The following is a 14,451-nucleotide window of genomic DNA, read 5'->3' as shown; positions in this document are numbered from 1 at the left end:
GAGTTTGTCAACACAATAACAGCGCTAGTTATGCAAAGCCCAAATTTTACAGCTGTGGTTTCAAATGAAGTTCAAGTCTGAAGATGGATCTGGTCTGAGATATGAGTGCTGAGCAAAGCCCCGAGCACGCAGGCCTAGTGACGGGTTGGCAACCACTGGTCGCTAGGGAAAAATGTGTATTCCAACACACCAACCGCAAATGGAAAATAAGCTAGCAAATGCAAATTTTTATTTCAGTCATTTAGCAATTACCGGACATTGCAAGGATTTCGGGTTGCCACTATGTCACTATCTAGACCTGGGTGACTGGGGCTTAACTTGGTATGAACTACTTCCACTGCGAGTCCCTGCCAGCCTGCAAACATGCTGGTTATAAGTTGTTTAACTGGAGGAGGTGAAGACGGGACTAATGCTGTTACAAATGCATACCTAATCCAATAGTAATTTTTAAAATCAATTCGTTTCTTGAGTACCTATATTTTTTTCACAGCCTTGTGGGACAGGCAATGATCTCATGGTCATCCTACCTTAGGTCAAATGCACTGAAACTGAAGAAAACACCAGCAAATTAAAAGAAAAAAAAGAAGTGATTTAGAGGAGTCAACAATGGGTTGGAGCAGCTGCCTGTAGCTACAGTATTATCTCAATGAAGCAATAAGAACACACATTAACGTGCATATTTTTCCCCTCACAGTACCGACGAATCCTCCACTTCTTTTAAGTGTGTCTCAGTGTAATCTTTCACATATTTCAGTTTCTGTCGTTCCACAGCGTGTCCGTAACATCATTATCTTCCCTAATCATTTCCGCTGTGTTTTGCAAGGTTTTTCCAGCATTGTTCTATTTGCAGGTGTTTTCTCACGCTGCAGTGTGTTTGACCTCTCAAGGCCACCGTACTTTTTTTCTTATTTTTAAACCATTTTATGTATATTAAAATATAATATTTTCCACAGCAGTTGAGGTCCAAGAGCTCACTGGTGTCACAGCTCGTGTATTGCCATCAAAAGATGGTCACTAATTACAAGTGTGTGTGTGTGTGTGTGTGTGTGGTGAGAATAGGGCCACTAAAATCCAATAGCTTAACCTGCATATTCCATCTCCCTTTCTATCTATTTGTCTTTCAGAGTAGAGATTTCTTTGTCTGGAAAAGTCAACAGAGAGACGGCGTTAGAGTCTGCTGTTTGAATAAACTTTGAAAGAGCTCATAGTCACAGAAAACTTGTAATGCAGCAAAGTGACAAAGATTGTACCATATCCTCTTACTGCAGAACTCTTCAGCTGTTGAAATTAAAGCAACTCTTTCTTTCTTGTGTTGCATTAAAGGAACCAGAAAGGCAGGTTAATAGCGCCTTTATTCTAAAGTTTTTCATTAAAACTTTTGCATCACATTTGTTTTGGTTGAGATGAACTGCAAAACATTTTTTTGCGATAAATATTTCAACTTTAATGCTCTCAAAATCTGTCAGAATCATTGGCTTCAAAACTTCTTAAATCATTTATGTCAGTTGCCATAAACATGTGGGACGTATCAAGACCTAAAAATATTTTATTACTCTTTACAGTTTGTGTAAATACCAAGAGGATGAGTCTGTTTTTATTTTTTCACAGCCTTCATGTATTTTTCTGCTAATTAAGACCTCTCATGAATGTGACATCATTTCTGGAAGAAGTGCCAAGTTTAATGTTAAAAACCTTCCACATGGGTATCTAGGTGCCCCAGAGGGAAAACGCTTATCTAGGGAAATGCTTTTTCTTTCCCAACTGTCATGTCTATGGCACAGCTGGTTGCTTCTACACACACAGATGACAGAGGCAGCCTGAGAAGTTACAGAAAGTAATCACGTGATGATCGCTGCACCAGAATTAAAAAAATAACTCGTGAATTCATCTTGCAGAAAAGTTTAAGGGTCTGTGTTCACAGGCACAGGAGTCTCTAATGACCTTGTTTCTGGAGGGGCTTTTTTTTCAAAACAGCTTGTTTTTACAAGGTTAAAAAGTATTTTGTTCAGTAGATCAAAATAATTCGGTTGTTAGTCACAGTTAGGATTAGTTTCACCTCAGACGTGACAGGACAGTGTTTGTATTGTAAATGCCGCCACTTCTTGAGAAGTGATACAGACGAGCGCAGTCGTATTTCACAACTATTTTCAGCTGAAACTGTCGTGAGCGCAGCAGCAAAACAAAGCTGTACAGTGAGCATGTTTTTGCACTGAGGACTGTGAGTGCTGTCAACCCTGAACTTCACAGAATGCGCCTTGAAAATAGACACACACAAAAAAACCCCTGCTGTACTGAGAACCTAACTTTGAATTTGCAAACAATCTTCCAGAAATGCGAGAATACAAACCCTTCTCACTCACACTCGAGATTATGGTGAATTAACCTGTACGGGCACAGGGACAGCACGCAGACTCCACACAGAAAGGCTCTCAATCAAACACGAAAATTGTTTTGCTGTGAGGTGACGGTGTTCACCGCGGCACCACTGTGATGCCCCTTCACACGGCCACACATATCATTTAACTATTCTGCAGAAGATTGATTGTCACTTGTATTCAACACTTGAGTCTGGTTTGCTTCACATCGTGTCTGTCTGGTATCGACTCTGCCATGCATATTTTAAGATTGCTTCACCCAGCAGACAGCTTCACCCTGACATTGAAAAGTGCCCCACTTTCAGTCTCTATCACTCTCTGTGAAATTATCCACAGCTGTGTTGTTATATCAGGTTTGCAAATATCTGGATTTAAGTAATAGAAGAGGGTTTTTTTGTTTGTTACAAAGAACCTTCTCTTAGATAATTACAATTCTTTTGCCCTTTAAGATACTATTCTGTCTTTGAGTCTTCACTTTTTCCTCTACTCTTGCTTTCAGTATGCTGCTCATTTCTCCCATCCTCTCTTTTTTTGTCATTCTATTTTCCTTGTCATGTTGTACTCACTCTCCCGTTCCTTATTCCCACCATGCCCTTCTTTGTTTTATATTTGTCAGAAATAAGAAATCCAGTTTTTGTGTAGTGCTCAGGAAAGAAAAAAATCACTCCTTTGACAAGTGTTTCAAATCCAAGCCTTACTTTATTGTACTGGAGCAAATAATTTATGAAGAGTGTGTTTTTGCGTCCTCCTAGCCCCATTCCAATGAACTCCGTGTGAATTAAGAGCTGTTACTGCTCCATGTTGTCCACCACAGTCTCTTTAAAATTGTTATAACTGGCTACAGTAACAACTTGATGAGATAAAAGCACCATTTGTTGAAAGTGTCGTTTTCTTTATCAGTTGGAACACATTGATTGGAGCACTCAAGAATACAACAAACCTCTTTAAGCCGAATAACACGAAATTGCTCTGTTCCCAACGTCAGTGCTGCAGTTACCCGTTGTTCGTCTAGATGACAGAAGATGATTGGCTCTCTGAGCTTCAGGAGGAGTAGTGTTTTTCCATTTCATATTTATTTAAAAGGGAAATTCTTGTTTAAAATGCTTCAGTTTGGGTTTAGGTTTTAGGTCATGGTCAGATTTTGTTGTGTTCCTCGGAGTAATGTCGGAGATCAGAAATAGTAAGATCTATAAAATAAACTATGACAAGCAGAAAAAACAAAACAAAACTCAGGAGCCCAAGGATAAACAGGTTGTACGAGAACAAGACAGAGTCGGCATTCACACTTGTGACTCTGCGGTCATAAAGAAAACACACCTGTTATACAAATATGCCGATATTTATTTGACCTGATTGTGACACTCGATGGAAAGTCAATAGACCAGTAAAGTCGGGGACTAGCAAAGGTCACCTTAAGCCTGGAAATTTATCTAAGGTTTCTCCAGACCTGCACTATGAATCACAAATGTCAAACTGCTGTGGAAAAAGAGATGAAGTCCAACATCTGTGCCAAGTCATTTCACTAATTTTGAAATATTTCACTGTATTTGTGAAATATTTGGTGTTTGCAGCTCCAGGTAAAAAGTCAGGAGATGACTGGAGCTACTAGGTTTCCTCACCTGGGTGCAACAAATATATGTGCCAAGTTCATAGAAATCCATCGTTGAAAACTATATATACTCACCAGCCAATTCATTAGGTACACTTGTGCAACTGGTTCTTATATATTTCTACTCGATGACTCAAAGCTCTTGATACAACATACCCCATTCATGCATTCATAGAAGCACTTTTTTGTGCTTAAGTGCTTTCTGTCTAACATTTGCACAAATTCACAGCATCGTGCCCGCATGCAGACTGGAGCAGCCAGGGAACGAAACACCAACCTTCCGATTAGTAGATGACCTGCTCTGCCTCCTGAGCAACAGCCACAGTTTATCCTTAATACAAATATCTTATATCTAATCCAGCATCACAAAGGGGAAAAAGGTAAAAGAGAAAATATCCAGTGAGTGGCAGATCTCTGGGAGAAAGGGTCGTATTGCCAAAGAGGAACAGAGGAAAATGGCTATACTTCTTCGAGCTGATGTAACTCAGATAACCACTTGTTGCAAAAAAAGTAGGGGAAGAGCATCTCTGAATACGACAGTTGAACCTTGAAGTAAATGGGCTATAGCAGCAACTAGAGCTCGTTTGCTTCAAGGATGCCATTGTTGTCAGCTAAGAAATGGAAATTGTTATACAGTTCACCTAGGCTCACCAAAACTGACCAGTAGAAGGTTGGAAAAACAGTGTGTGGCCTTATGAGCCTTTATTTTTGCTGGGGTAGGGTCAGAATGTGCCAAAAACAGCAACAACCAAAGCATGCATCCATCCTGCTCTGTACCTGCAGTTTGGCCAGGTGTTAGCGTAATGATGTAGGGGATATTTCCTCGGCACACTTTGGGCCCTTTAGTACCAACCGAGCATCATTTAAACACCACAGCATACCTGACTGCTGTTTCTGATCATGTCCCTTCATGACCACAGTGTAGCCATTTTCTGATGGCTGCTGCCAGCAGGATAACGTGTCATGTCACAAAGCTTCAAAATCATTTTAAACTGGTTTCGTGTACATGACAGTGAGTTCGCTGTATTCAAATAGCCCCCATAGTCATCAGATGTCAATCCAGAAGAGCGCCTGTAAGATGTGATGGAATGAGAGATTTGCATCATAGATGTGAAGCTGACAAATCTGCAGCAACTGTGTGATGCTATCATGTCAATATGGACTAAAATCTCTGAGGAATGTTTCCAGCACCTGTAAGAATTAAGGCAGTCCTGGGGATAAAAAGACTATATAAAAAATGAAATAAGGAAAATAACAATAATAATAACAAAATTTTAACCCAATTTTGGTGCTATAAAGGAAATAGCATGTTTGGGGTCCAGCTTTTTAAAGCTGCCAGTTAGACAGGCTGTCTACCACGATTTAAAAGTAAAACTTCAAGTGAACACAGCCAGAATATAAGTAACCATTTATCACATAATGAAAGAAAGTAAGATGTTACATTGACATTACAGTCAGTTTTGATAGTAATGGTACCTTTTTTTTCTCCTCTAACATTTCCTATAATGTGCATCTATTTAATATCTCACTGTCTTTGTTTCTCTGCTATCAAACTGCGCATCCAGATTGGAGAAACTGACATAACAACGTTGTTATTACTGATAGCACTGAAGGCCAGAGCTGTGGAAATCATGTGCTTGTTGTAATTTCGCTTTAAGTGTCCAGAGACTAAAGAATTAACATGGCGTCCTCATGGTGAGTTATGCTGTAATCCCCAAAGAGTCTTTATCCTCTGTGACTTTGTTGACTCATCTTGAGAATTGTACAAGTGACATTGTTGAGAGCTTTTAGCACTGAGAGAAGAAAAGTTTGTCCTACATTTCAAGGATATATTTCAAGAAGTTTTGTTGATTTATTTTATGACTTTATAGCTCCTTTATTTGCTAATTTACGCCTTTGCTCGTTCATTCTCCCTCATGCTTTGGGTTTCCCTCAGTGTCTAGCCTATATACGGTCTAACATGTAGTGCATATGGAACACCAGATGCAAGTGAATCTGTGATTATGTTAATGGGTTTATCCTGTTTCCTGTTTTCTGTTTTTTTAGCACTAAGACAGATGAAACGTTTATGTATATCTGTGTGTGTGCGTGCGTGCGTGTGCCTACTTTAGGGCTGTATAGGGCTGTGATGACAAGGATGATGCATCCTATCCCCATTAGTGTTAGCCCAGATCTGTCAGAGCCTTGTTGGGTTACTGCCTGGCAAAATCTCAACCCTGAGGAACAATTTGATGGGCCAAACACACACTCACACACACTCACACTCACATACACATTTAGGAATGTGTTTTCCAAGATAAAACACACACACACACACAGCAGTCTTTTGAAAATCTTATCAGAACACAGTGTCAGTCTCACATTCACAAAAGCGTAACACATGAAGACACCAAGCGTTACAGCGGTTTGTTGTACGCATTTTCTCATAGGTTAGTTTTGATCGCAGTCACACACATACAACCGTCATTTTGGCTGTCCCTTGTCTTACCTCTGTCAGAAAACAGTAGGCGGCTCAGCCAGCTGACAAGTGTTTATTTCTGCTTTTCCACCAAGTCTCCTGGTGCTGCCGTGACCCGAGCACACTTAAAGACTGTTAACCAAGATAAGTTATTATGCAGCACAGGAGTCTGCTCATTATAATAGTGTTTGCCACAGTGGAGATCAATGGGAGGGAGTTGCGTGAATTGAGGCTGATTAATGCTACTGGAAGCAAAACGTGTTCATCATTCAACTAATTTCACTGCATGCACAATTTTTTTCCTTCAAATCAAATCATTTCCTAACAGCAACTGTCTTTCCTCTGAGAAATGATTTATCACCTCGTAGATCTTCTTTGATGTGCATCTTCTTTTCATTTTATCTCGCTCAGTAACAACACTTTATTTAGTTGTTTCAGTACCTGCTGGGCTGTCCTTGCAGCGCTCCCTCAGCTCTAGCTAAATTCAAGGCTGTCCTACATTTTCCTTGTGTTGTGAAGCTGCTGTCGAGTGGGAGCTTTGACAAGAGATAACAGCCCTCTGTGCTCTCTTTTATGGACTTTTAATGTAGCTTCTAATTAATATCTCTGTCATTAATTTACCATGACACATGGCCTCCCTCCACCCACCCAACCAGCCAGCCAGTTAACTTCAAGCCCCCAAGCTCCGGTTAGTCTCCGAGCACCAAACTGCTGGGAGTGGAGCTTTAGATGGGAGTGTACAATCAGAAAACTCACATTTAGTTTTACTGCCTTTCAGCATGAACTTATTTAATTCCTTTTTCTCCCTTTGTGTCTATCTCGTTCATTCTGTCTTTTCCCTCCTGTCTGCTATCCTTCTTGGATCAGAGTTTGGTACATTTAGGGTAACATCAATAAATGCACTTTAGTTGGCTACAAAACTGCTGTTCTCATTCTGTACTCTCCATCCATTTCACACATTATAGCTATTTTCTCCGTGATGGGTGTTGATAAAGTGTCTCCCCATTACGCCCGCTCACAGAGGTGGATTATCGTTCAGTCTGAGTTTCTGATGGGATAATGATGACGATGATGACGACGATGATGATGGTAGTTCAGTGATGGTTGCCCTTGGTTCTGTATAGTTTTCTACAGAGTCTGCAGAGAAAAAGGCTCCAGGGTTAACCTAAGAGTTAGCACATAAAGTAATAAACTTTATGAAACTAAAGGCAAACTTGGACTGTTTGTGTATCTTAGTTTGATATTCCAGCTTCACAGATGAAAAATGCATCATTTAATGTATAAAAAAACAAAAGCTGCTCTAACTTTTGTGATCCATCATTAACATGACTTCACTCCTGAGTCTATAACAGGAGCCAGAGGCATTGTTAGACATAAAGATCTACTGTGGCACAGGCTCCCCATTACTCAAATCACACATTTCTTTCTTGAATGTCTGCAGTGTGCTAACCTCAAGTCAATGTGCTGTATGAGCTTCCCCTGGGTAACCCGCTGTTTGTGACATTACACTACACCTGTCTCCTGGTAAAAGGAAACATGTAGACAAATAATCTTAAATTAAGTAGTGAACATGTTTTTAGCTCCAAAAGTCAAACCATGCATATGCAAATGTTTCTTGAACAAGACTAATTTCATTAAACTGTCACATGATTGCATTCATGGTGTTTCACATCTATGTTACTTGATATTTTTTTGTTTCATGAGATGGAAAAAAAACGTTGTTTAAGAATAAACTGGAAAAGAGTATTTGCTTTGTTTAATTCTGACATAGAAAGCGGATGATGGTTTATATGCTTGACAGTGTAGAAGAAGGAGTGTCCTGTATTATTTAGTCATGTGTGTAGTTTTGTACTACGGTTGGTGACACGGTGACAGAAGTCTACAAGTTTTCAAAGTAAGCCAACAGAATGGAGACAGAGTGATGGGTTTTCCCTGTGCAAGATGGCGGACAGCTTTTTTTCTTCTGTGTATTTTTAAACAACTGATGGATAAGACTTAAAAGATGGTGCATACTGGTCAGAGAGCAGTAATAATTAATGAAGGCTTTTATAGAAAGCACAAGAAGCCAGCTCGAGAAATCTGCGTCATGCCTCTTACCTATGTGCTTTCATCGCTGCTGCTTCTGTATATTTCGGAACTTTTCTTACTTTTTCGATTGTTTCCTCCCATAAATGTTATGCCTCTCTGACTGTCTCTAACCTCGTTTCTCTCGCTGTCTCTCCAGGTTCAGGAAAATGTCTTCGTTGAGTTTAACCACCAGCAACTGCTTGATTTGTACAACAAGGTTCGTTTCGTGTGTGTGTGTCCGTGCCATTTTCATGCCACATCATCTTCGTGTTTTTGTGCCAAGTATCCATGTTGCATTTTGCACTCCTTCATACTTCGATACATTCTACTCCCTCTCTTTTTAAATTTCTCTTTCAGACTTCCTCTGCTCCTTTGTGTCATTCTTTTGTGCACATATTCGCTCCAAAAACTCATCATTTCCCCTCTTTCTTTCAGCTCGAAATCGTCCAAGGACAGCTGGATTCCCTGACATGATGCCTTTTGGACTTTGTACAGCCACACACACACAGATACACACAAGCACACGAACTATATGTTAATGGTGTTTTTGCTGACAGCCATGCAGCTGTTAGAGGCCTAGCAATTAAATTTGTGCTCTGATTTATTTGAGAAATATGTCAAGTTTGAAGGAAGGAGTTCCCTTTTGAACTCCTTTTTGCACTCATTACTCAGAGCCTGGATTTTATAGCGGGAAATTACCCCAAATTCATCAGTATGAGTTGTACTTGAACAAGTTTGTTTAATAATGTTTTCTCCACCCTCTAGTAAATTAATGCTTAATTGCTTTCCTTATACATTCCTTATAACAAGATGTAGCTGATGAAAATGTGCCAACAGTCATTTAGCTTCTTTCCTTTGTACCCTCAGAAAAAGAAAAAAAAAGGAATTAAATGTCAAAATGTCATTTGAACTACAACAAATGCATTGTGTAGCTTGAAGAATGAACTACTCTCCATGCCATTCTAATAAAATCTGAAGTGGAGGTGAAATCCATCCAAGCTGTTGTTATTTAGTGAAGGCTCATTATTTCTCATTAAGACCAACCTGGACTGCTGGTTCAACAGATGGGAGTTCTGGGAGGCACAGCAGACCTCCAGCGTGATTGTGTGTATGAGACTGTGTGCACGAATGTGTGTCTGTGAGAACATGGGTGCATGACTGTGTCCTTGTTTGTGCATCTGCCCTTTTGTGTATGCGTGTATGTGCATAATTTCCTCACGTCCACACTGAACCAAAGCTTGAGAAGTTCCCTAATTCCCAGGTGTTGTTTTCCCCTGGAGCTTTAGTGAACCCATTTACTTCATTAGATCTATCCAATAGCTCTTCTCTGCATTCTCTGGTGATTTGATCTGTTAGACTGTTTTTTTTTTCTGGCAAAATGAAGAATTTCATTTGTAAAGTGTACAGTCAGTGGCGTGTATATTGGGTGATTAGTTCCTTTTTGTGTATATGTTCAAACTTGCTTACCTATGTAGTGTTTGTCACATGGCTTTTTAAATTTTAAGTCAGTTAGGCACCAGAGAGGGAACAGTAGGTCAACATCTAGCAACCACCAGCAGGGAAAAATGTGTACTCCCTGACAGACTGGCAAGTGGTTGCTAGAGATTGAAGTTAGGGTGAGATTGATTGTAAAAGCCCCAGTGATGCAGGCCTGGAGACTAGTCAGAGACCCCAATCACAGGCTGGGAGGGTGGCCTGTATATTCTTCGACTAATTTGCAAATGGTTGCGGGCAGTCACAAGGTGAATTTGGTGGCAAAGAAGACCTCCTTGTAATAACTTTGGTCACCAGCAGATTGCCACAGTTGCCCAGACTTCCATGGAAGGCACCAACTTGCCCGCAAACACTTACTACTAACCGAGCAGTCACAAAACTGTGAAAACTGCAACACACTGTTTAGCATTGCCTTCTGCCCAGCTAGTAGTTAGTGAGCATTTGCAAACATCGTGACATCTTCTATACAAGCTATGGGCAGCTGCACCAGTCTGTTAACGACCAGAGCAATGACGAGGAAGCTTTGGGTGCTGTGGCCTCTTTGTGACCAATTTCATTCAGAAACTGACAGCGACCACTCACCGACCAATTGGGGAATATACATTTTTCCCTAGCAACCAGAGGTTGCCAGGCCAACCAGCCCTTGCCCTGTGTGACTGAGGCCTTAATTACAAGTTCCATTTATGAGCATACAAGAAAGAGATTGTCATGATTCTTCCTTTCCTTACTAAGAGATGCCGTTTTAACTTCAAGAAAGCATTAATGCTTCTTGCTGGTGATGTTGATGTGTTGCCCTCATTAGACATTGATCTCCAACATTTATTTAGTAAGGCTCCTTTCCAGCCATCTGTGACTTAGTTTCTCTGTCTGTGGCTCTCTGAAGACAAATTATTTGGGATTGTTTTTGGAGCAGGTTGTTATTGCAAATACCTCCAAAGTCTTGTTAATGAGTCAGGATAACATCAGCAGGCGATTCGTGGTTTATTGCTGTGTTGGTGTTAGTAAGCTGTGCCTTTAGATCAGTAGAAACACTCAAAAATGAAAAAATCAGCTTTCTTTGCTGGATGCCTGGAATTTTCATTTGCCAGAGGGTGAGGAGCTCAAAGGATCCAGTTAAGATGGCTTGGGGTTCGGATCAGGATGCTTCTTGGATATGTCATTTGAGACATCTCATGAGTCGTGTGCAAAACACACTTGAGTGATAATAAATGCCACCTGGCTGAGGAACCCCTCTGGTTCCTCCTCCTGGCAGAAAGATGTTGGGGAGAAAGCTGCTTTTCTTAACCCCAAGCTGCTGCTCTAAAGCCAGATTAGTGGTGGAGAAATGGAGTCGTAAATATGACGTTAGGAGAAACTTCTCATGCCTGTCTTTACTTTAGAAATGTTTAAAAGAATATTCTCAAACGATATTTGCATTTCAAAAAGTTCTCCTTCAGTCATAAGGCAACTTTTCATGTGGTTCTACTGCTGATTATGTCCAACTTTAGCAGGTGGCAAGCTCTGTTAATAGGATAATCAGCAGGTAGACAGATGATAAAAACAAAAATACGCACTCAACCAAACAAAATTACTGCCACTTCCAGCTTGTAAAATGGAAGAACTTTACTATGGGAACCCTGCTTGCAGTAGGTCCAGTAATTGCCAATTAGTGTAGCAACTGTTAAACTATTTAAATATAGTGCAAAAAAAGGAAAAAAGGCAACAGATAAAACTGCTTTTTCTTCCAAAGTAATATGCAAAGACATATATAAATAATCCCCACCTTTCAAACAAGATCCAAACTAGACATGTTTACACACTCTCCTTACACATGTCTGAATTGCTGCATTTTAGACCACATCCTAAACAATTTCTGTCCTCAGGTTTTTTTTTTTCCTTTCTTCAAAACTCCACAATTGACAATTTTTGCCACCATGTGAAAACGCCTGCAGCCAGAGGGAGCGCCATGTTCCACAGCATGGAGAACAGATGGCAAGGCCGAGATGCAGAGATGGATGCCTGGAAAAAAAAAAAAAAAGATGAGGAAAAAAGACACTCACACACTGAGACTCACACTGAGATCCAGCAAGATACAGCACACACAGTCCCAATGAGAGGAATAGGAGGAGTATGTGTCTATGCCTGTGTATTAATGTCTGGTGAGTTGGGTCTCTGCGTGTACTTGTCAAAGCAGTTTACTTGCTCTGGTGTGTGTTATGAGGCAAACTAAGTCAGGCTGGACACCACACAGAGAGGAACACACTGTTTTTTTACGAAGCAGCTAGTCGGGGGATGCTGTACTTGTCTAGCTTTAATAAGTCTCAAATGGACTTACCTCCGTATGTGGCTGTGGTCCTGTAGGGCTGACAGAGCTGAGCCACAGATGACAGACACTGATAGTTCCCTTCTACGATACACAAAAGCCAAGAAACAATTGAACCCAGTAGTGCGCCACTACCCACAACACTGACTCAATTTTCCTCTTTCTTTTTACTCAGTCATGCCTTCTACGTAAAGTAGAAAAAAACAGGTTTATGTATTGCGGATAGGTAAGTTGCAACAATGTTTACACAAGCTGTTACGCCAAGAAAAACCCAGACTGAGCAAATACAAAAAGAAGCAGTAACACAACCTACCCTTACCCTTTAAAGTGCCTGGTCATTGCAAAAAAAAATCTGCCCGTGAAATTCATTCCAAGCTCATTGAAATGGTGGCTTGCAGGTTGTGCAGGGTTCGTCATTGGATGTCGCCAGTTTAGTTTGAGGCAAATTGATACAAATGAGAAAACTCTACTGATGGTGCTTCCTAGTCAGTAGAACACGTCTGTATAAAATTGGATGCCTTCTCAATTTCAGACTCAGTAGTTGGCGAGCAGTCCTCACTGCACATTTACATGTGAAAAGTTGAAACTTTTGACATTGGACTGTGAAAGTGCCACATGAATGTACTTGATCCCGGCAAACTGAGGCAATTTCATTGAAGGGTACTGATTTAAAGCTGCTGTGACCAAAAGCTAATACCTAAAGATGTAAATAGAGTAAGGTCTTGCAAACCAAAAAGTGGAAATAAAGAAATGCAGAGCCAGAAATAACAAAGACTTGTAGGTGCAGAAGTAACTGTTACATTAGAAACTAGCTTATACATGCACTGCATTCAGGATTAGTTGCTCTGCATTCGATAACTCATCCAATTACCTTTGGTAGCTTTTAGTTTTTTAACTGACTTTTAACTAGGAAATCTACAGGCAGAAATTCAGAATAGGCTGTCATCATGTGTCTCTCCCCTCTGTTTTTGTAGCTCTTCCCATCAGATTAGCATATGCACACACTTTATAAGCACTAAAAGGAAATCAGTGCAAACTTTTCGGTTCACCTTGTATTTGAAGCTCTAGTAACCAGATAAAATTTATTTGCTTAACTGCATCTTTTTTCATATGCAGACTTTTTCACTGTTCACTTGATCTAGCCTTGTGATTGGTCAGAGTCTTCTATCACAGGCAAGATCTTCTAAAATCTAAAAAGAGGACCAAGAGGAAGTACAAGAGTCCAGTTAACAGAAAAAATAAACTCATAAGAAAGGTTCTTATGGATTATTTGTCCAATTACGCCAAAAACATGTTGTCTAGCTCAGTTTGTACATGAAGTAAAATAGATGTAACTTTTTTGGTTCAGCATAGATGTTTGCATTTGTCTGTATAATTATTATATTTTGTAAAGGCGTTATGTCTAAACAGCGGACAATGAGCTACATGCTTGTGTGTGTGTACAGTAAGTTCACGTGTCTAATCCCCGTCTCTACAGCTACGCTTGTCTCGGGCCTGCTTGACAACTGCTACTTTCCAACAACAAAGGAGACAGGATCATGAGTGTCTTTTGTAAGAGATGAACAACGGCTGAGAGTCACAACAGTAGTATTAAGTTGCACAGATAGCACCAGTCTTTTATGACGAGCAACCCTTCACAATGGACACGCACGCTATGAGCAGCTAATAGAAAGTGAACAATGGCGGGGAGAGAGGTAGTCATAATAAATCTGTGTCGTGTCAAGAGCAGTTTGTTTTGCATGTCATTGTCTCTTATGTGTGGTTGGTTGTTAAAACGTTTAAAATGTTCTTTCCAGTAGAAAGTGGAGTTATAAAAGGACCAACTTGACTTACCTCTATACCTCCCACATTTCCAGAACTGTTTTTGGTATTCTGTGTCCTTGGCAGGTAGTCAAATATATTTTCAGTGGGTGTTGGACTTTTAGAGGGTTGCCCCCTGTCTGCCATCATTCTTGTGATTACCATAGACAGAATCTCAAGGAATATGTATTTATTTTGGAGAGCGCAAACTCAGGTTCTTGCTTTTCGGTTGGTTTTATCAAAATGTGACCTTTAAGACGGACTGGAGCACTTTTCTGAGTATGAAGTGACTGGAATTAGTGCCTCAAATTCTGAATCTGAGGCCACAGTTCTCTGATGAAAATGG

At 40.3% G+C, this 14,451-nt stretch overlaps 1 protein-coding gene across 1 annotated transcript in view; it reads left to right on the top strand.

Moving 5' to 3' along the window:
- The window catches only part of commd10 (COMM domain containing 10), a 65,090-nt gene extending 55,588 nt beyond the window's left edge, over nt 1-9,502 (top strand). The window contains exons 6-7 of the mRNA XM_005473451.4: nt 8,667-8,726; nt 8,945-9,502. Coding sequence (XP_005473508.1) covers nt 8,667-8,726; nt 8,945-8,983 — 99 coding nt within the window. The 3' untranslated portion in view covers nt 8,984-9,502. The remainder of the gene's footprint in view (nt 1-8,666; nt 8,727-8,944) is intronic.
- Nucleotides 9,503-14,451: the final 4,949 nt, after the last annotated feature.

The sequence above is a fragment of the Oreochromis niloticus genome, linkage group LG12 (genome assembly GCF_001858045.2).
Source record: "Oreochromis niloticus isolate F11D_XX linkage group LG12, O_niloticus_UMD_NMBU, whole genome shotgun sequence".
Taxonomy (NCBI): Eukaryota; Metazoa; Chordata; class Actinopteri; order Cichliformes; family Cichlidae; genus Oreochromis; species Oreochromis niloticus.
This window is presented reverse-complemented; position numbering and strand designations above follow the sequence as displayed.